Source organism: Vanacampus margaritifer, chromosome 15 (genome assembly GCF_051991255.1).
Source record: "Vanacampus margaritifer isolate UIUO_Vmar chromosome 15, RoL_Vmar_1.0, whole genome shotgun sequence".
Lineage (NCBI taxonomy): Eukaryota > Metazoa > Chordata > Actinopteri > Syngnathiformes > Syngnathidae > Vanacampus > Vanacampus margaritifer.
In genome coordinates this window covers 6,026,640-6,050,653 of record NC_135446.1, presented here as the reverse complement: position 1 = coordinate 6,050,653, position 24,014 = coordinate 6,026,640, and the positions used below count along the sequence as shown (strand labels likewise).

General features: G+C 38.1%; 1 protein-coding gene across 13 annotated transcripts in view; it reads right to left on the bottom strand.

Annotated features, from left to right (window-relative positions):
- The window catches only part of LOC144035602 (pleckstrin homology domain-containing family A member 5-like), a 61,095-nt gene that overhangs the window by 28,141 nt on the left and 8,940 nt on the right, over positions 1-24,014 (bottom strand). For 11 of the 13 annotated variants that reach the window (XM_077545403.1, XM_077545405.1, XM_077545392.1 and 8 more), the window contains exons 4-10: positions 6,513-6,596; positions 5,941-5,994; positions 4,719-4,875; positions 2,463-2,567; positions 2,256-2,328; positions 1,841-1,941; positions 1,410-1,564 (exon numbers count right to left, since the gene is read on the bottom strand). In XM_077545403.1, coding sequence (XP_077401529.1) covers positions 1,410-1,564; positions 1,841-1,941; positions 2,256-2,328; positions 2,463-2,567; positions 4,719-4,875; positions 5,941-5,994; positions 6,513-6,596 — 729 coding nt within the window. Of the gene's footprint in view, positions 1-1,409; positions 1,565-1,840; positions 1,942-2,255; positions 2,329-2,462; positions 2,568-4,718; positions 4,876-5,940; positions 5,995-6,512; positions 6,597-8,249; positions 8,271-24,014 lie in introns of those variants that run through there. The other 2 variants (XM_077545402.1, XM_077545396.1) reach the window with 2 other exon arrangements.

The window sequence follows — 24,014 nt, the reverse complement described above, 5'->3', positions numbered from 1 at the left end:
GTTGCACTCGCTAGCTGTCAATTTGAAAGGGTGTGTGTCATATGACAGTGTCATATTGATTGATAGATTAGCAGGACAAGATTTTACAAAATCACATAATTTTCGTCTCGTTTTGAACTAAAATGTCCATAGATTTTAGTCCAGTTTTTATTAAGTACATTTTCGTCTGGTCTTCATTAGTCGACGAAAATGCATATTGATTTAGTCCCAGTTATTGTTTAATAATGAGGGTTTTAGTCTAGTCTAGTTTTAGTCCGGTGAAAAATGTGTGTTGATGAAATTATTTTTTGTTTAGTTTTCGTTGACGAAATTAACACTAGTAAAGTACAACATCTGAGGCAGCACAATCTGTTTCTGGGTGCTAATCAACCTCTTGATTGGTTCAAATGTCAGGAACTGAATATCAAATATAAAAACGGGAATGGAAAAGATCATACAAGTAACATTCAAACGTAAACTGCCATATTTTTGCTCCTTTTTCTAGGATTAGAGAGCGCCGTGGCTCAGAGTGGTTGTCTCCCAACCCAGAGGTTGTGAGTTCGATCCCATGCCATTGTGACCACGTCAAAGTGCCCTTGAGTTGCTCCTGATGCTGCGTCATCAGTAGGTGAATGAGTAGTCGAATGTAAAGTACAGTACTTTGAGGGCCTTGTAAGGTGGAAAATGTAGAAGTACCATTTAAAAAAAAAATCAAAGCTGAACTGAAAGAGTTTTGAATTTCTTTGTATGAAAAAAGGCCCATTTCTCTTAAATATTGTTCACAAATTTGACTAAATCATTGTTAGTGAGCGAGATAATCTATCCATCTCAAATAAACAAGTGCTGCATGATGTTTTGGTCAGTGTATAGATAATTACTAATTCATTTACTAATTATTATAATGTACCTTCAAAAAACAGGTATTTTTTTGGGCTAGTGTTGTGAGGGTTGTTTTTAACTCATGTAAAGCACTTTCAGTTGCATACAGTAGTTAATATTATTATCATCATCATCACCGTCATCTTTGTCCCTATAAAGCTCTACGTTCAAAAGCAAATGAGCACTATGTATGAAAGCTTTAGGGACATTTCTATGCAGTTGTTGCCAGGGCTGGACTGGCCATCTGGCATAAGGGGCAGATGCCCGGTGGGCCGGCGTTTTTTTGGGGCAGATGCAGTGCTTTATTTTCCTCTATTTTACCCCACAAAGAGCCTGGCCCACAAATTAGAGGGACTTAATCCATTTTGAATATAGACAGCAAACTGAACCAACATCAGTCAAAATATCAGTGAGAGAACAATGTGTTAGACAGGTATGGTCAGAAGTCGAGTCGAGCCAGGCCATGAGTCAAAATGGGCCAATGTTTTTGTGGCAGTCCAGCCCTGGTTGTTGCTACCGCGAGTTTGTAATGTTGAATGATGAAAACTAACATGTCAATCTGCGGGCATTTCCCCGCAGTCAGCGCAGAGTTTTTGACGTGTCCGCCGTGGACAAGGGCAGCATCCGTCATGACTTTCATCCACAACTCCATTTCTTTGGCTGTGTCAGTGCAGAAATAGTACGTCCTCATATTGGGGTGAGTGGCCTGCCGGGAAGAGAGATTAGCAGAGATGAGATGAAGTCACTCAGAAAGAAACAGCAAAACGCTTTGACACAATTCCTCTTGGCATCTTCGATTTGTGCGACAGCGTGTTGAGGCGTTTTATAATCCAATTTACAACTAAACATGAGCCTGATCCCACTTTAAACAGCTGACTGTCATGATGATGACTTCACTTGTGTCAGCCACTATGAGAAGATTGTGACATTGACCAACAAATGACACAATTCCTAACATAAAGGCTTTTTAAAAAAAATTTACCTTAAAGGCATATTTTCTGCCGATGTGGTCATCCACTGACAACATGGAGATGTGAAAGCTCGGGAGCAGGATACTACCCAGGATACTGTCTTCTTTTTCATCTGCAAAAAATTCATAAAAATAACATTTCAAAGATGGGAGCAAAATCATCAATACTTTGCTCAATGATGTTTAATTTGAAAATTAAAATTAAAATCAAACAACAATTTTATTATTTTATTAACTGGTGAGGATTTCCGTGGAATATAAAAACATGAAAAAAAAAAACAACGACATTCTGATATGCACATTTCCCAGCATTTGTGAATTCCACATCAAATATGTAATAAATGCAGTCGCCTACTTTCTAGAATATTGGAGGTTTTTCCACTATAATACACGCAAGGGCAGTCTTCAATCGATGGCGTCTGCTTACCGCGATAGTAGAAAAGGCACATGTCCGACAGAACAAACCACCTCTTCTTCCATAGCTTCATGCCTGTACTGTCCTTCGGGGTCAAAGTTGACAGAAATCCATATTTAGTCTTTCTCACAAACTGTACACATATGACAACATTTTTTTTCATCCCTTCCACTACCTTGTTTCACTTCCTTCTTTGACATTTTCGCCTTTTGGCCTTACCTGCTTGTAAAGCCAGTTGCTTTTGACCACTGGCGCATTTATGTTCCTCTTGATGGAGTTGGACCTCTTGCCAAAGTTGTGAACTTTTTTGGAAGACCTCGAGGGCTGTTGAAATAGAAAATAAATGCAGACCCATTTTTTATACTCTATATTAAACCTAACAGTTGTGAGCCAAGTACTGTAAATCAATGTTGAATTTCTTAGAACAACTTCATACATTTTGAGCTTTGGATGTCAACAAACAGCACAATGATATAAAAACTGATGCACTTACTGAAAATGCCATGGAAAATATTTTAATGATCACATCACTGTATGAAGATGATATTGAGTCACCATTAGATAATGACCCATTGTCTCAGATTTGCAACTACTGGGGCTCATTCATCAAATAACTTGAAAATAAATGTATTAATCAGTGCTACAAGCTTATTCAAAAACACTGTGGCATTCAAAATGTCTTCTTGTTTGGGATTTATTCTGACCTAAAAACAAATCCTGAGGACACCTGACAGAATGGTACTAGAATACGCAAGGGACAAAAAAAGGATAAAAAAATATTTTTTTTTGCACAAATTGGAGGATGTGTCATTGTTATTATTTATTATTATATTATATTATTGTTTTAGTACAGCCTAGATTTTGATACACCAAACACTGACAGGGCATGTTAGTTAAAAAAACAACAACATTCATGTGACGTCATCTTATTGTTGTTATTATGGTAATTGAGCTGAGGTTTGTTTTATGTCACAGCATGAGGATTCTTAAATTAAAAGCAAAGCATTCGTTTATGTCATAATTATGTCTTCACCAGTCACCGAGACAAATTCCTAGTCATGTGAAATGTATTCACTTACATGGCAATAAAACCAATTTTGATTCAGATTCTGATTCACATTCATAAATATAAATATATCCACACAAATATACATGACATGTTATATTTGATACAAACTCCCCTAATTTAGCAGAATTCAAGATGAAAGAAATACATATTTGTTGCATCATTTTGTGATTTCAGCTTAGTTTTTTCTTCATGTCACAACATGTTACATTTTAAATCAAAAGCAATGCATTTCAATTCATAATTTATATCAGTGCAGAAAACTGAGGCCCATCCAAGTTTATAAATTATGACTTTGCATGAAGATATGAATACTGCATATGAGATGTTATACTTTTTTTTTTTTTAAGTCTTTCACCCAGTGTAAACAAGAACCACTTATTCATGACTGCCTGAAGACTGATTTGAATTCCACATTTACAGAGCATAAAGATGCTTTTTGTGCATCAACATTTTATATAACAAACAGTATGAAGTTCTTTGATCAAGAACATTTTCGACTAAAGCAACTGTGTTAATGTCCTCCTAAACCAGGGGTGGGCAATCTCGGTCCTCGAGGGCCGGAGTGCTGCAGGTTTTGGAGGTTTCCCTCTTCCAACACAAGCTGACTCCAATCAACAGGATCGTTATCAGGCTTATGCAGAGCTTGCTGATGAGCTCATGATATATCAGCGGTGTTGGAGAAAGGAAACATCCAAAACCTGCAGGACTCCGGCCCTCAAGGACCGAGTGTGCCCACCCCTGTCCTAAACTGATGTCAAACATAGCTCCATGCATTGAAACGAAAGGAACATTTCCATCAAGTGGTCTCCAGTTAAACGTCTAGTGTGACTTATTTCATCAAGCTCCTGTTCCTCACCAATAAACGAGAATTAAGGCTCAAATGTCAATCATGGAAAGTTCACTCAAGTCTACATGTTAAGTGTTGTTCTATGCATGGGAACATATTGAACTGGATTCAAAGTCCAGTTTCCAGAAATCTAGTGCAAAGTGCAGCGGTGCGCATTAGCGGAATTTTCTTTCTTTTGCTATTTTTGCAGATGGGAGTAGTTAGAATGGTTTTGCACCGTTGTGGGAGTGAACACAATCAACTTATTTCTTGGCCAATGAAAGTGGCTGCACTTGTTCCCTTTAAATCCGGTGCAGGAAAGACATGTACAGAGGAAGCAGACTTGCTGGAGTTCATGCAGAAGATTAAAGCATGCAAAGTACATTTGGAAGTTATTGCTTTTAGCTGGTCTGAGGTGTAGTCTACTTCCTGTCGCTATACTGTAAGGTGCAGCGGGGGCTGCCAATTTCCCAAACATGGTAATCTAGATTTGCCCCAATCCGGAAACAAAGTTGCGGCAGTTTTGACGGCGAGTCCACGTGCGCCTGTCACTAGGCAGACCACAAAAGCGCACACTGACCCGTGTGAATGATGACGAGTGAGTCAAAGTGGTTGCAGGGCTCCCGGTGAAGTTGCTGTTGTCTGAGCCACCTGTGTAGTTGGACGCTTCGCTCATGGTGCTCATGGGGCGTTCCTTTTTATTGCCGCTATTCTCTTGCTCTGTCTTTGGAGCTGTCCTGCCACAAGGTAAGAGACACACGGGGATGGATGAGACATTTCACCCATGACAGTCAGACTTTTTCATAGAATGAAGAATTATAAAGGCTGTAACGGTTTGTTGTTGCACCTTGGATATTAATCTTGACAATAGAGATACTTTCTGTTTTTTGCAGTGACAAATTCAGGTCCAAATCAACAAATCTGGTTGTCTTTGCAACACAAATCTACAGTAGACTTCAATTTCGCCTTAAAGGATTATAGTCAGTATAATAAAAGAAATGATCATGAAAACGTGCAATGGAAGTGAAAATACTCCATAAAGATGCTTGTGTGTCTGCTAGTAAGATGAGGATTGTTCAGTCCTATGCCAAATTGCACCCCAGTCATCCCATTAAACAAGACGTCATCATCGACCCTCAGGAATAGAAAAGCAAAAGAAGAGCTTGAGTGACTTGTGAAATGTCGTCAGGTAAGTTGATTGATATTATTGAAAAACTAATGGAACGAGCATGGACAACAATTGTACAGTAACCTTAACCTGGCATTTTGTAGCAAAGCCTTTTGTGGATGATGACGCTTGAATTTTGCTGATCTGTTATGAGCAAAATCATCGGTCCAAAGGAGAAGCTTTGTGACATGTCATTGATGCAAATTCCAATCCTCATCAGTTTCAAGTTATTTCACTAACCATTTTTTCCCAACATTTTTGCCTACAAGTGTTGCAGGGTGTGTGAAAAGCAATTTGCTCATTTAAAATACTTACAAAGTATGAATGAATTAAGATTGCTTTAACATTTTTATGTCTTGGCCAGCCTGGAACTCCGGCTTAACAAAAGAATTTCCAAAAAGGGTAATTGTGGGTTAGCTACTGCATTCCTGCTGAAATCTGTGGACACGATTCTTAATACGAAAGCCGGTGAAGTGAACTGCAGCTACTACAATTATTTCTTAAAAGGAAATCATTAATATATTTTTTTACAATATAGCCATTTTTCACCACCCTGGTGCATTCCAGTCACCATTCAGTGTCCAAATATATTGAGTGAAAAAAGCTGCTCTTTTTGTAATGATCAGTTTATTACCTGGTGTCAGCCTCTACGGGCTCGTCAGGATGGACAAGCTTTCCATATTTCACACTAAAAGAACGGGAGATGACAAGATGACAAAATGATAAGAACGCAAAACCATGACTCAGTCAAATAAAAAAAATAATAAAGGATGACAATGACAAATGACATAAAACAGCATAAAAACAGGTAAGATGCGTGTCACAGACACAGGCGGGTTCACGTCTGCATTAGTGCAGATAGAGAACAACACTGTGTACTTAATTAAGAGACTTATTTGTGTTATTTTGATGTTTTAACTTTTAAAATGGATATTTTAAACTAACAGAAGTCACAGAAGGACACATTTGATGTCTAAGAAAGGTAGTGCTGTAATATTGTCTTGTGAATAAAAAGCTCAGATTCAAACCGGGCCTGTGTCAGAATGTGTGCATGTTCTGGTGCGTGGTCAGTGAGGGCACTCAAAACGCATCGATCAGGTTAAGGAGGATTGTCCTTGAGTATGTACCAGGACCATTTTGTTCCTGGGCTTGTTGGTGGAGAAGTGTACGATCTCTTGAACTTAGAGATCCTGAAAAGAGACTTACTGTTCATTTACGACGAAGATGCAGTTGTCCTGGGAGGGAGCTCCTGACACAGGATGCTTACACGTCACCTTTCGCTCATTGTGACTGGGGAAGGAAAATAAAAGAACGTTGGAAAACAAATGTCACGCAACACTATGATAATATGGCAGACAGTGCTTGTATAGCCATGCCTGGAGTAACAATTGAAAACTTTGATTTGTCTTTTCTTTTTATGACAATAAGATTTGCATTTACCTTTAAAACAAAACAAAAACAAAAAAAACCCGTTATATATACAAGAAGAAAAGAACGTCAATCAATTGACAACTGCAAATTCACCTATTCACCCTTTTTTGTGCTCTTCTACGATGCCACAAGATGGCGCCAAATCACTGGCTCATAGGAACGTAGTCATTGGTTTCATGCAAACACTTTGAAGTGATGTAGAGTTATGAACAATCGTTGCTGCTTGTTTTTGTTTTTGCTCAAACTAGCAAGGAAAGGATGTCTTCTTATTGCTTGACAAGTGCTATTTTTATGAGTTGTAGAAGTTATTATATACCCCATGCACTTTTTTTTCAAAATCTTCCTCCTGCCAGACTCTTCAACACATACTTAATACAGCCATGAAAATCATCGATGGCACTATACCCACTATAAGACATTTTTCTCACTTACAGAGCGATTAGCATCGCTAGCTACAACGCCCACCTGCTTGGTAGACTGTTACACACTAATGTTAGAACTGCATTAATGTGAGTTAATGTTGAAAGTGAAAGCGAGCATCATCACTGTGTATGTACTGCACACAAATAGGCCAAGTAGGTGACTCAGTTTCAGCAGTATGACATCATCTGTAATTATGATCTGTTAAAGGGGAAGTCAACCACATGGCAAACATGAAATTCTGATTAATATTACATTTGTAGAATAAGAGTTAAGCAGCAAAATCCAGACGTTTTTATCCATATCAATCATTTTGCCACCTGCTGTCGACTGAAGATGACATCAATGTTGCTCAGGGCTCAGGTTACAACCAATCACAGCTCAGCTTCAGAAAACAAGTGAGCTGTGAATGGTCATTGCCTGAGCCCTGAGCAACTGTGATGTCATCTTCAGTCAACAGCCAGTGGTAAAATGGCCGCCCCCTGAGATGGATAAAAACGGCAGGATTTTGCTTCGTAACTCATATACCACAAATGCAATATTCATCAGAATGTCATGTTTAGACTAGTGAGGTCACATATAACATATTACTGTCAAGTAATGTTTAAGGTTGACTTCCACTTTCAGTGGTGGGCAGCAAACACGAGTGATTTAACATTAGGTTTGAAATAGTGACGTCACCTCAAAACATTGCATAATTTTTTTAAATACATTTAAAGAAGCTCTCGTTTAGTTTGATTTAAATCAAATAACAGGAGGCAAAATAAAAGAAAGTAACGTTTAAGACACATTTGTAATATTCCATTTTTGCAATACTGATGCTACGCATATGGCAGAAGTACTGTAGAATAAGTGTTTAGCAAGCAACAATACCGCCGATTGCTTTTGTAGAGAATCAGCACCTCTGAATGAACCAGCAATAGCAACACAGCCACGTTGGACCAGCTTCTTTTCACAAGCAAAACGGAATATGCCTTGGCAACAGGCTGTGTGAGCATTGCGTCGGCACTGATCCAAACGCGTGGCGTATGGATTCAGCTACTGCACACAAACATCAAATACCAGAAACGGAACCGCGGAGTGTTGACTCACCGGAGGAATAGCAGGAAGGTGTTAAGTAGGGAAACGGAGCCCGGAGGATGGCAGCCGCGTTCATGGGCTTTCCTCTGACTGATGGCAAGCAATGCTGCTAGTTCAAGTTGCTAGCTGCTCGATAGCACTCCCTGCCTCTCTCTCCCCTCTTCTGTTATTCTGCACTAGTGCTGTCGTTCAGACGTGGCAAAGTTGTAAGTTGTAAAAAGATGTGGGAAGCTGATCTACAAACCCGCCACACTCAATATTTTGTCTTTCAAATGGTCAATATTGCCGCATATATTGAGGTGGCGTCTTAAAATTGCACCTCTGGAAAACAGACGCAAACAAGCAAGCACAGCGGTGCCAGCATTAGGGAAAATGAAAACGTTTTTTTCAAATGCCAGAAACAAAAATGGTTACGATACATCATTTATTGAGCAATGCAAGTTTGTAGCTTTGGAATAATATAAGTCCTGACTTGTAGCCAGTCACAAGAAGGAGTCATGCCATATCACCAGAAAAAACTTCTTATGTCTCTGGATCATTTCAGCACTTTGTGACAGTGGGGGAGTTCACTAATGAAGGAATGAATACTAAAAACCTTCACAGCACAACATTTTATGGTAGCAACAATCTTTTTTTTTCTTTATAGCAGTTAGCTTTAAGGGGAAGTGAACATAATATTGTTTTGTTTTTTTACATTAATATGTTCTATGCAGCGCCACTGGTCTAAATATGGCATTCTGGTTCATATTGCGTTAGTAGAATATGAGTTAAGCAGCAAAATCCAGCCATTTTTCTCTATCTCAGGGGGCGGCCATTTTGCCACTTGCTGTCGACTGAAGATGACATCACAGTTGCTCAGGTCACAGGTAACAACCAATCACAGCTCATCTTCAGAGAACAGGTGAGCAGTGATTGTTACCGGAGCAACTGTGATGTCATCTTCAGTCGACAGACAGTAAGTGGCAAAATGGCCGCCCCCTGAGATGGAGAAAAACGGCTGGATTTTGCTTCATAACTTTTATTCCACAAATGTAATATTAATCAGAATGCCATGTTTATACTAGTGAGGTCATATATAAAAGATTATTGACAAGAAATGTTCAAGACCACATTCCACAATATTGTTAACTTAAAATGATTTAAGTCTTACTTCATTCTTCTTGCTAGCATTCTAATAGTATGATGAAATTAAGCGTACTTACAATCAAATCTATTGCAACGTGTACTTTAACAGCGTACAGCTCATTGCATCTCATCACCTCTCAAAAACCGCAAACACATTGTGAAACTCGAGTTGCTTGGCAACAAAGGCAGAATCTGATTGTGTGTGTTGAATTGCAAGATATCAGCTGGTTTGACAGCAGCAATTTCACGTCCACACATTAGAAAGCGGTGGGACGTTCCTTCATAATCTTCTTTACCTCTTCTGTTTTAATTGTGCAATTGGATTTCATTTAACGTCAAGAGTTGCTTCAGCACTCCACATACAAATTCCTCGTCTGTTTGTGACCTCGGGACTGACTTGACAGCTCATATTTTATATTTGGCTTGTATAGGGTCCTTGCTGATAGTGAGTTTTTCTTCTTAAAGTAACTCCTTGTCATTGTTGTTTATTCTTCCATTCATAATTAATTGTGCTGTATTATTAACAGCCGCTCAGTATAGAACCTTCCACTCTACTTTGCACATGGCGGCTTGATGTGTCCCATAAAGAAGCATATTTGGGGTGTATTATTCTACACATTAGTTTAATCTATTTTTTTGATTTATTATTTTTAATCAGTATTAAGATGATATTTAGATTGTGACCCTAAACATTCAATAATAATTGAATCTAAGGTAAAAACCTGGATAACATCCCTCAAAGTGCCAAGTCAATTCCATGTCTGTTTTTTGTTCACAGAGCAACGCGTGCATGCTTCCAGTGGTGCTGTGCAGCACTCCAGGTGAATACCAAGCAGTGATCTAAACAACTAGTGAATGCTTAACACAAACATCCATAGCCGTGGAAATGCTTTTCATGTTTTCTGGAAAGCGTACTGGGAGAAGTAGTCAAGAGTCTCACACTACATTCTGTCTACATTCGAGATGACAAATCATCCTGTCTGTAATGTAATCTGATTGCAAACTTTTTTTTGTTATTCATCATATTTGGATGTTTTTGGCCGTGACCCAACCCCCCCCCCCCCCCCCCGCCCCCAACAAACGCCCCCAACCCCCAACGTCCCTTTTGAAGTGAGCCACCACATGATGATTCATGGCATTATGATAGCGACCTTATATGTAAAAGAAGTAAAAACTGCATTGATTCTAAATGACAAAAATATGCAAGTAAAGGGCAGAGTGAAGATGAAGTGAAGAGACGTGTAATGGCCGCATCTACTGAGGGAAAAAGAGATGGTGCACTGTGCTGCGCCTGCTGCCACCGTTTTCCTGCTTCAGGCTGCAGTCGTCATGGTTACCCATCTGCAGACGCAAATGGATGTGCCTCAAGCACACACAAGCCAGCATACCCACACACCCACGTTCAACTTACCCATTTACACAAGGGCAGATAAACAGGAGACACTGTACATGTCACGGGAAATTGTTAGATTGACACATGACAACGCAGTTCATCATTTTACCGGTGAGAATTAGCATCAATACTCAATCAAAAAAATAAAGTTCATATTCACACAAATAACTGAATCAGCATGAATGAAAACATGCTTACAGTAATGTTAATATACAAAATTAGGATTAATTTTTACAAATGAATGTCAGAACATTCACATGAAAACAAAAGTAAGTTTTTTTTCACCAGAGTGTGAGGTGAATTGAATATAAAAAAAAGGATGGATGGCAACATTTTCACAGAATATCTTAAAATGCAATACTCAAGGACAACAATTTAATTTCTGCTTGGCCTACTTAACCACCTGAGAAGTGATAAAACACAAGAACGATAACAGTTGTTATGCTACTGTACGGTATGATAGCAAGCGCTGAGGAAGAGTGATATGGATTTTACATCTACATTTACATTCCTATGTCATGTCATAGAAAGAGAATAGCTCAATTGCTAATATGCTAACAGTTGGTAAACTAACTAACATATAGGAAAATAATGACCGGTGTAGAAAGCGCTAAAACTGACTGACAACTATTGTGTTAAAGTACCATTTTAAAAATGAGCTAAAATGCTACGTCATGCTAACATATAACAAGATGACACTGAGTCCGGAATGTGTTAGAGCAAAGCCATAGCATTGATTAGCTGTTTGCTCAACTGCTGAATTTAACAAGTCAGTTTCATGGTTGAAAGGAAGATGCAATGACTGTATGATAGTGATTAAAATGTTTCTTTTGAATTGATTCATAATCCTTCCTTGGATCTTCTCCTCCACAGCCGCATGCACACTGGACGCCCCCCCCCCCCCAACCTCATGATGAACCCCCACAATATTAAACCCAAGCTCTCTACAGAATTGAGAAGCAAAATTACTCTGGTACTGTACTACCCTCTTGTGGCCACTGACTAACACGACCACAAGACAAGAAATGGAAATACGGTACAATATTCCCTACAGTGTTTTTCTATTTATTCCAAAAAACATAAAACCAATATGTTAGTGGAATTTGAGTCTGTAAATTGCCCATAGGTGAGCACAACAATATAACTTTTTTTTTTAAATTGCCTGTTGGTGGAAACAATGAGAAGAACACGAGCAAGGAACCAAAATATAATGAGGTATTTCGAGGCTGGTGGTTTTGCTATTAAATCAACTAAAATGTCCCAGGATAAAGTGTTTGAGTTCACAAAAAAGTCATTTAAAAGTGAACAATAAATTATAGATGGATTGGAAATTGAAAAACATTGCTTAATATTTTAAATCAATCAAAAACATAATTAAATTCCGATTAATCCATTGCAAAGCCTCAAATTAATGAATTCCCACCTCTAAAATGTTTATGCATCTTTTAAGTCAAAGTCAAATGATTCGGAATAAATACAATTTTGGGCAATAAATTGACAATTCAGTATGTTAATTAGAAGTTCCAATTGTTTGATTAATCACAATTAATTAGTATGAATAATTTATTCTTTACACCCCCAGTTTCATCATGAGCAAAGTTATCTTCCTGTTTGCATTTAAAGTGTTATGATGGCAACAGTTTGACTTGGAACACATTCCAACCCTCCATCCATTTATTGCTTGTCCTGTATGGGTTAGGGTTAGTAGGACTTTATTTTTATTTATTTTTTAAATGTATTTTATTATTGGTTTGCATTGCATTTGAGAGTCAACCCCATTCTGTTTGACTTTGGAGGTTCCATTGCACCAGAACAGGTGCAACCAAAATGAAACCGTTTTAAAAAAAAAAGAAAAAAAAGAATGCCAAGTGAGGAAAGAAGAGAGAACAGAACAGGGCACGATTTGTTCAAGGATCAACAATAAACAAGAAAGGGCATTGTTGCGCATTGGCGAGGAAAACTGAATAAGTCCCACCAAAGGGAAGACATCACAAGACGACAAGCACGACGACGGAAAACATCAATAACAAAGAGCACGAGAGTTAGGAGGACACAACAAAGGATGGGATCTCCCTCCTTCTTGAAGTTTGTGTACACACTTCATTAGAAGCCGTAAATTAGACAAGACAAGGATGGGAAAGCCTAATTCTCCGAGCCCCGTCCCAAGAGATTGTTGTGATGAAAGGCAGATGTGATACGAGCCTGCTTTGAGTGCCAAGAGCACACTGAAGAGTTATCTGCTCCACCCAAACTTCCCCTGATTGCACCAATTAGCTTCTACAAGTCAAGCAGGCGCAGATGGGAGGAGAAACGAGACACTGGAATTCAAGCGGCCTCTACGTCCACTTGCAACGTTGATACTTCCGTCCATTTGCATTTACCAGGATGGCTTCAATGTAGACTACAACATACAACAGTCAACAATTAGACAAATGCACAAATCTCTCACACACATTCACACCTGACCCCGAGCGCTTTTGGAATCTGCAAAGATTCGTTTAGATTGCGTTCTCGGAGCGAAAGCAGGCCAGCACAGGGACATGCAAACGATGAAATCACCTTAAAAGGGCTGCGCTGAAAGCGTACGTGTCTCGTGTGCTTGAGTATAGCACCGATCAGAAAGTAAAAAAAAAAAAAATCATCACAATATTGAACAATATGTCTTCCTGATTTTTTTATAATAAAATACTGTACACATTTTCAATTCTGTGTCATAATTATTCCATAAAGGAACACAGACATCTGCTCGATGTTTGTTCTTGTCATCAGATTTCAAACAGCTTCAGCATGGAAACGTTAATTATTGTGTACTTTGTACTGTTTTATTTCAACAAGCATGTTTATACATATACTTTATCATGTCAACGGTGTTAATCTACAAACTCAATAATTCATAAATAATGCTCAACATTAAATGCATCTTTTAGGAAAGAATGCGGGTCTCCACGGATTGAATTTAAGGCGTATTCCGTGCAAAATTTTTGGTTTTGCTTTCTTTTAACTGCAGTTATGAATGAAGTGAGTTAAAAGTCAGATTTATGATGCTGACAAGTGGTTTAATAATTCCGATACAGCAATGAGGAGATTCCCTCTTTGTGTCGGGGAAAGGATTTGGAGCTCACAAGCCTCACAGGGCTGAAATATTAATGCCTTCATTGTAGTATGAGTGATAATTCTATTGAGAAATGATAGTGAAGATTCAAAATAGAGACCTATAAAGAGCAAAGGACGAAAAGAACCCGATAAACTGCTGCACATCTTGAAAATCTTTTTTTTTTTTAAGAAGTCTGCATTGGTTCAAGAATATACCACGAAGAAAGTTTATTTTTTCTATTAAAGTGCCTGTACATGTGAATTTTTTTTTTTTTTATGTGCATGGAAATAACCAGTAAATTTTGTGAGGCAAAACAACATGCAAAAAAAGCTATTCCAGTGAAGCTGGAAAGAAAAGAAAAAACATTTGAAAAAAGGTGAAGGAAGCCGTGCACACATGCGGGCCTCAGCAGAGATTCTGCTTGGCACACGTAACGCACACGTCTGAACAGTTGGTTACCTTTCAACACAGAGTGACCCACAAAGTCAAATCCGTTGGTGTACATGACAAACAAATGTGCAAAGTGGGATGACCATTTAAGGATGGCACAATGCCCAAGTGTGAGAGAGGCCGAGCACGCGGAAGCGCGCACACACAGTGTCATTGCACTTGAGTTAGCCACGGAAGGACTGACTACGTTTATCCCGAGGGGGATGTCATCAAGCATGACTGCTGCAAGTGGGAGTACGTCTACTCACTGCGTGTGTGCCATCATGTCATGGCAGACATTTGGCATATCGGGGCCGGCAGTTCTGCTGGTGTTGGCCCAAGACAACTCTTTCTTACACACCACATTTTACAGCCATTATTATTCTTTACAGGCACGAACTGCCTTGGAAGATATCTGTTAGAATTTTGTTCAATTACATTTCAGTTCATCAAAACTAATCTTTGTTCTGTCCAACCTTAGCTTGTCCATGATCTTATTTCATCAAGTCAGGGATCACCGTGACCACATCTCCAGTTTGTGAGCACAGAGCGCTATCAGTGAGCTAAAATGCTGGGCTGCTGACATAGTTCAGCACATTACTTGAATGCTCCCAAAGTAAAAAGTTTAACTACTTTTATATGTATATGTATATATATATATATCTATATATACTGTATATATATATATATATATATATATATATATATATATATATATATATATATATATATATATATATATATATAATGTATAGTTCATTCCCCTTAAAGATCGTGTTCAGCGTGTATAGTCACGTGACTCCACCCATCCGGTCTAAACAAGAAGGGAAACAGACGAGCAAATGACGGGTGGTTCATATGAAAAAGAGGCTGACACGGAAGTAAAATCAGTCGAAATTGATCCTATTGTAGCTGTCCCGAAAAGAAATTCGACATCTGTCGTTTGGAAATATTTTGGGTTCCACAAAGACGATGTTGAGCAAAAGAACACAAAATGAACCACCCAAAGCAAGACGTCCAACCTTTTTCAATACCGACAGCACAACTATACTGTTGAGGTCGAAGATGCGGGAAAAAATTAAAGTGCGATGCAAGGTTCGAAAAGTGCCACCCCCAGACAGCAGCAGTTATCGTGCATTTATCGTTATCGAGGTAAAACTGACCAATTTATCGTGATATTGATTTGAGGTCATATCGCCCAGCCCTATGGGTAAATTGAAGAAAACCCCACACAAGCACAAAGAGAACCTGCAAACTCCATATAGGAAGCCGCAAATGGTCAGAGAACTAGTCTACCTTTGAAGGATACTTGACCTCAACCCGAAAAACAAAAACAGATTAGTGAAGACTGACTTTCAAATGGTCAACAAATAGCAGCGCTTTTCCACAGAAAATGTGATGAAGCCTAAATAGCCAAACGTTCCAAAGCATTTAATGTAATATGACATTTCCATTAAAGTTAGAAGAAAAAAAACCTGAAAATGATCTGTAATGCTAACAACCACAAGAAGGTAATCTATCATCTATTACATCGTGATACATGATTCTTATCAGTAGCTCTTTAATCATGGCTTAAAGCATCGACAAAAACTTTGAGTGGCCAGATAGCACTGATGAGCTGTCGCCTAAACGTTTGAAACCCAATGCTACTACAAGAACTGATGATTAATGATTTTTTTAGGTAGGAAACAGATAAATAAATCTCTGAGAATGTAAACATTCAATGACAAAACGACAGCAACCGAGGTCCCATCACTGGGGAGCTATTTTTAGAAACAGGCCCTGTAGCATCCTCTGTTGAAATAAAGGTGGTCTCTCTAACTGATGGTTCACAATTTTAATTAAACCAAGTCTGAACACACTGTAAGAGCTACATTACAAGTAAACAGAAAATTCCATTAAAAACTGAAACGGTATGTTTTGTGTATCCCTTTACCGTATTTAAGCAATAAACTATAAATGAATTACCTTAAATTAAAACGTTTTATAGCCTTGACATTGACATTGTATACAAACATTTTAACATTGCCCTTTACTATTGTAAATGCCTTAAAACAAACATAAACCATACAAAAAATATAGATTCATAGTAAATAAAACAGAATCTTGAGCAGTAGCGTTGCTAAATATTTACTAAGGTGCGTTAGCACACTGTAGTGGATAAAAACGGTAGCGTTTTATTGTGTAGTAAATCACACAAACAACGTGAAATATAGCGACAGTAGGTAGTAAACAATAGAACGTTACTCCAACACAAACCTCGTTCCGTTCTCAACCAGGTGCTAAAGAATCGTTCGCTGAATTACTTGAACAATTTTCGTTTTTTCAGTTTTTCTGTGGCGCACAAACTTTTTCTCTGCACTTGGAAGACGCCGCTACTAATGGCCGGCGGTACGTCATTGCTTACTTACGTCATTTCCTAACGGTTTATGAGACCTTTTCCTGTATCCTTCAAAATAAAAGCATCAACTATATTATAACAGCACAATAAAAATAAAAAATAAAGCAATTCTGCAATTAAAAAATGCAGGGTCATTTACAGGCCAACAGATTACTCATGTGGTCCTTGGGGCCCCCTGAAATACAGGAAGTAGTCTTCAATTAATTGTCCCAGCACTACTTGGCGAATTGGGTGAATTGGGTGAACTGTTGAAGCCTTCAGGTAAAAGTAACGTTTTTTTCTCACTAGGTCAAGTTAAAAAAAAATACTATTGTAATCCCTGATCTCAACCTGTTGGGTTATTAACTGTGCATGTAGGTAGAACTAAAAATTGTGTTTAGGCGTGCAACTTTTGCTAATTATCAATCAACAGGCAGAAAGTGAGAGTTTTTGGATTATGTTGACATTATTAACATTTTTATTGGTTTATTTTACTTTTTACCTGTTTTACATTTCATTATAGATGTGTTGATGAAGGTGTAATTATGTTGACCTGATATAACCTGTGTGAGTAATGCTTTTGACATTCTTGCTATCTTTTGTACTGTTTTCCCAGAAATGAGAAAGTTACAATGTTTCTATGTTTATCTAAGAAGTCTAGTTGCTGTTCATTAGAAATCCGGTTGTCAAAAGTTCAAGGACGATCTAGTTTACTGGGAAAATGCAAACTCATTCTGTGCGTCACGGGATGACAGAGGCGTTTCCTCATGTTTTGAATAAAGAGGCTGTGTGGGCAAAAGAAGACACACACATTGGATGACACTGCTTGGGTGATGTCTAACTGTGTTACCAGAGATCTCTGTAATAAACCAACCTTGCAAGGACCCTTTCCACCAGAATCTCATCTTGCAATTATTTGAACACGCAAACGATTACAATTAATGGTAATTCCTTCAATTACTACTTAGCCGGTTTCCAATAAAGTAAAGTAACTAGCCACTACAAGCACACAGAGGACAGATTTATGAGATTTGGCCTCCTCTCTCAATTTTGAAGAACATGATTGAAGACTGCGAAGGGTAAGATCAATATGCCAAAGGAACGGTTTGCTTCTAGTTATTTTACATCCCTTTTCTCCCACTAGTTAGGATAACCACATTACATAAAACAACAAAATTTTCAAAGCACATCCGGGTAAATAAATGTATTATGGCTCCATGAAACCAAGGTCGATCTTGAAATTATTTTACAGAGTATATGTGCTGTCTAAGAACTTAAAAAAGAAAAATAAGTTCTGTATAGATTTAGTTGGAATTCTAAGCCAGACGATATTGACTGATGCCAAAGTGTTAAAATTTCAGGAATGTTCTCAAATAGCAAACTAAGTTTGTTCTAATGTTTACATATCCACTGCACCATTTCAGGTTGAACCAGTTTAAGTTTTCGTTTGAATACATTGGACATGTTTGAAGATCATTTCTGAAAATATGAAAAGTCTGAGATCATCACCTCCGTGGCAGCCAATAAGCTAACTTCTGTTGTGATAAGTATCATTCTTACAAAGGGATGACGTGGAAAGGCGGAGAAGCCATGCTAATTGCTAAGCTAATACACACGGCTAGCATGTTTAACACCTGAATTAAGTGCTTGTTTTCTTTTGTAGCATTTAACAGTTTTTATTTTTCAAACTCAACTCAACCTTATTTCTAAAGCACTTTCAAATGATCATCGCTGCATACAAAGTGCTGTACATGGAGTAAAAATCAGTTCTGCAGTAAAGACAAGTAAAACAAAATAATGCGAAATAAATTCATGAATGAATGTCATATGTCTAGAAGTAAATAGGTAAATAAAATAAATAATAAAAGTAATAACAAAGATGCTCACGCTTGCTTCTTTTTACAAAGGAAATATTTTGCAGTTTAATTAGTGTAATAAAACAATTTGAGTGACAGCCTCCTCAAAGGCTGAAAAAACGAAAGCAAGGAGCTCATCTGGATCACACGTGTTTACAAGAGTCTGGACATAGCTGGAGGCTGCAGCTGCTGGAGGCTGCAAGTGCTCAGGGGACTTGACAAAATGAGACTGCAGTGATTCCGAGTGCGACTACATGCGAGAGGTGCAGAATTCAGTTTAGGCACAAGGAACAAGTGCGGCAGGTACTGGGCTAGCTTGCAGTAGCTTTACGCTATAAATAAAATGGAAGGAGGAGGATTGGTGGTTAATTTCCATCAGATGTTATTTGATTGGGATGACTATTTGTTCTTCTTTTTTTCCAAAGGTAGTTACCAGAACTAGGTGCCTTTTTCAGTACCAGGTTGATTAAGATTCCAGGTCAATAAAGGCTTAATCTACTACAGGAGCGCATAACAGAAGAAATCACTAAATGGTTACTCCTCTGTGTAAGTCAGCTGCATTTCCGTCTATTAAATCGATGTACGTAACTGAAACTGATGGCAATAGAGCTTTTGGTGACAAACAGCCAAATACAGCAAGTGTGCCGCCGCCTCCCGCCTGCTGTTGCATTCCCCTGTGGGATTGCAGAGCCTCTTTTCATCCTTATTACACTGCTCGAAGGGCCTGCAACAGCATTGCATCATTTTGGGACTACATTGACATGATTGTACTACATTACAAATATATATATGTAAAAAAAAAAAAAAAAAAGAATAAAGGATCTTCAAAATATGTTGATTATTATATGTTTATGTATGTGAAATAGTATTTGTGCAGCGTATTCGGAGATTCATGTCTTAGTGTCACGACAACATTTAACGACATTCACAAGCAAAGCAGAGAAAACAAAAGTACAATTATTAATGTACATTGACAATGATCAAATAAAACTCGAGTAAAAAATTCTGACGAATTTTCTAAAGTAATTAAAAATGTTTAGAAGACCGTAATCAATGGTTGCTGCACTGTTTTATCAACACTTGTTTCATTAGCCCATCTAAGGCACTTTGCATTGTGTGTTAGCCTTAAGCTAGCTGACCGTGTGTGTTAACACTAAGCTAGCTGACTGCGTGAAATGATGTGGTTTGATTAAATGCACAACATGTAATCTCTTGTTTTATGTTTAAACTGGGAATGGCAAAAAATATACGGACCACCTTGCCACCTTCACGACAAACTGCTTCGTGTAAGTCAAGGTACCGCTGTATGCCAATATTGAAAAGTAGAATTTGAAATCTCCACAAACATTTTAGTGATCGATGTTAAAATGTGCCAACTGGTTCCTTGTGGATATTGAGACTTGGTACAGTTAAGACAAAAACATCACAAATATGAAGCCAATCCTTCTGGCTTTGTCAGATTTCAACATTATTTTCCATTAGGAAAAAATATAAAGAGAAATGGTGGTTACAAAGCCGCCGCAATAAGCCTTGCATGAAATGGTAATTTAGCACAATAACTTAGATCATTCTTATTGGTTAAGTGTAAACTAAATTAATCACTGTACTATTACAATCATAAAATAATGTTCCTGATTAGGACTTTTCCTTGCTTTTTGTTTGTGCTTTACTTTGAGTGAAGAAGTTTCCCAGCCAGCACATTGCTTACTTGCCACCCTGTTTCTAATCCTGTCTTCAATCTCAAGGCTGTCACTCTCCCTTCGAGAAAAATCATTTGTGATGACTCATTTTCCACTGATTCAAGCTTCGCGAGAGCAAAGAACGAATTAATATTACATCCAAAGTGACGCTTTCATCTGACAGCCTTTAGAACCTTGGAATTCACGCTTCTCTATATCATCCATCCTGTAGTGCAGCTCACTTTTTCTTCCAGTATTCTTGTCGCTGTTGTCCAGGTTCCTTCTATCCAATAAAGCTGAAATAACATTAAACGGGCAGTGGCGGTGGTTCGACACCTATCTGCTGAGCCCAGAGGGAGAACAGTGGTACTTTATTGCACAGCTAACTTGGCAGATTTATGGCTTTGGTGTGTGACGGTGAGTGGAACTATTCTCCTTGAACGTAGTGCAGTTTACACCATTGGCTTCACATCATCGAAAAAACGCAGGAAAGTCATGTGTGATAAGAAGACATGGACCACCAATAAGTGTAAAAGGAAGAGCACAAAAAGGCACATACTGTATATGGAGTTTTTTTTAGCAAATGACGGTTCTCCCAAAAGGAGAATTTTTGAACCCGAATAGGCGGGAGATGACAGTGCGCATGTAAATGAAGTATAAACTCGAAACTATCTGCCTTGTGACAAACTGCAGTTATTCTGGACAGACGAAACCATTTTTACACAAGTTTTGTTTGTGCTTCCATCTGCTGCTTTTAAATCCATAATCATAAAGCTTAAGCCTCCTATTGATTCCAGAGGAGAAGGATCACCTCAAAATCCTATTCATGTTGTCCATTTGTTTGTTTTTGCACAAATGCTTGCCGGCTCACATGCACAAATACACGCACACACAATGCCAAACGGATTTGTGGGCTTTTAGCTCAACTCTTCAAAACCAGATTGAAAACATTAACATACTGCAAACAGCCAATCAGCTGCTGGACCGGATCTAGAGAATTTCATAAACTTGGCAGAGCCTGGACCAGATCCCCTTGATCATTGTAATCCTGGCCAGCCTCACTAGTAGATTATCTATTCATTCTGTGAAGAGAAGCGAGAGCCCAATGTGCAGCAAGGAAGGAAGCCCCCATTTACCTCCCGAGATGAGATGACAACAAGCACAATTAGATTCGGAGATTGGACAACAACATCAAAACAAAAACAGCTTGTCAAATATGACCTCTATAAAAGACCAAAAATGGCACACAATTACAAATTCAAATCAAAATTAGCCATAGACTGATCATCGGCCGGGACAATTATCGGTGCCGATATTACGGCATTAGCATTTTTACTAGGGATGCCAATAATGCTATTTTCAGCCGATACCGATAAACCAATAATTTCGAAAGTGCCGATGTCGATAACCGTAAAGTAAGCCGATAATTGTTTGCAAAACTAACTTGAATACAAATATATTTTAGACTATAAGTCTAACATGTACACATACATTGAAACATTGTGTAAAGCACCATGAAGATGAATTTTATAGATATCTCTGTTTCAAAAAACAACCAGTACCTCATTTTGAGTTTGCCAAAACAGTCATGTTTTAAAAATGCAACAAAAAATTTTCAGCGTAACATTAAGGGGAGACACAGTAAAGAAAGCCCACATTGGCAACTGCCATGTCACCATGATGCATCTTCTGTCAACACGAGGTCGCGCACATTATGACATCACAACTATGCGACACTACCATAGGCAAGGGGAGGGGTTGAGGAGTTGGGCACAACTTGAGACACAACAACAGATGGACCAACGTGGCATGTATATTTTTATCTACGGATTTCTTTATTATCTGGTTTATCTGTATGACGTCAAATTAGTCGATAATTGGCGATAATTATTGGCCACCCATATTATCGTGCATCCCTAATTTTTACGAATCCGAAGGCCGATAAAGTTGGTATCTGACTCAGCGGTGAATGCTTGCGAACGTAACGAAATTTAGGGTTCCCATCAGGATTTGTGATTTGTTTACAGACAGTTCTTATTTGTCGCAAAGACATTTTTAACATATTCAGACATTTTTTTATTGTCTGCAAAGATCTTTTACAAACCCTCACAAAAAACCCAAATTAGCCACATCCGCATGCATTTGCAACTTTTCACTTATGGATTTATTAAATTTCCACTTTATAAAAAAAAAAAATTGACACTGGGAACTCCCTACACTTTAAAATAAATAAATAAATAAAATTAAGAAATTATGCTTAACTTTTGGAAAACCTTATTTACAGAAGAAAACTTAAGAGAACTATTTAATTGCTTAGTTTTTAATTTAGCTTAATACATGCTGATGACCCTGCAAGCTCCCTGCAATTTTTGTTGCTGCAAGCTGTAATTTTTTAAATATATTTAAAACTACAAGGAATAGTTTTTGGTTTTTTTTTTTTATGGTGATAATTTATCTTTTACTGCAAATGAATATTGGCTTGAAATATCGGTTATCGGTCTCCTTGGCTACTAATAATCGGTATCGGTATCGACCTTGAAAAAACTAAATCGGTCTATCAATAATCAAAATGGCAGACTTCCTGTCTGGTTTAGCATAAGGCTACAAAATACTTTTTGGTAGATTTTGGTCTGTTAAGATATGCATCAACCAGGAACAACCAGGAAAGCTTCGTTAAAGATTTGTAGAGGGCGCTATTGAGCCATGAATTAAAAATTGCACACGAAATTTAAAAAAAACTGATGTCCATGCAGATCGGATCTTTTTCTATTAATTCAGTAGCATCTTCTGTTCCACCTTGTCCTGATGTGTTCAGCAATGACCTCCAGTATGGAGTCATTCTTGCATCTATAAATGTAAAAGGAGACGTGCAACCATAAACACACGTCATCATAAGCCTGCTGCACAAGACTCCAACACTGCTGAAAGAATTCAGGAGAGGTCATTCAAAGTCATGTCCTGCTTTCATCAAGGTATTTGAGTTTTACTTATTTTTTTCTTTTTTTTAGCCACCCACAGTACTCATCAAACGGAGAAAAAAACACAGCTTTATGCTGGTTATTCAAATGAGAAGAACGTTCCCACTACATGTGCCACATTTCAAGCACGTCAAGAACATACATAATGGGTCAAGGAGTTTTCTCCATTTGAAATATCTTCAAATGTCCATGAAAACACCGTCAGTTTCTCTGAATCTGGTGATCTACCCCTTTCCTGGCCCACTTTCCCCTCAGTGAACACTCTAGTCTTGAATTACTATTAAAACAAAAACGCTTTACAAAAACATTCAATTCTACGGAGCCAAACAATCAGCAACTCCCAATTCAAAAGTGGGATTTAAACAACGTGTGCACTTCAGCAAGCATGTGTGTTTGGCCTGCGTAGATTGTACAGGAAATCATTAAGGAGAAGATCTGCCCCACCAAGCCTATGACCCATTTCACAACTATTTGTAGCAAAAAACAAAAAAAAGAACAGTTGTATCAGACACACCCACACATACGGGACTCGGATGTCATCATTAACTTGATTTTAGACAAGTTTAGTATCATAAACGACATATACTACATAGTAAAGAAGGATCTTGACATTCCTGTAACATTTTGCCAACACTCATTTATATAAATAGGAAGGATAATATCTGGGACGGCTCAGTTTGCTTTAAATGCACCACAAAGTACAGCCTCCAAAATAGTCATTGGAAAAAAAAATAAAACACTATCAATCTCTCAAACAGATTCAATAAAAAATAAATCAATGAAGGTAATCCTCGCATAGGGTGGATTTAAGGATTTATTGCCGTACCGCTTTGTTGTTCTGCA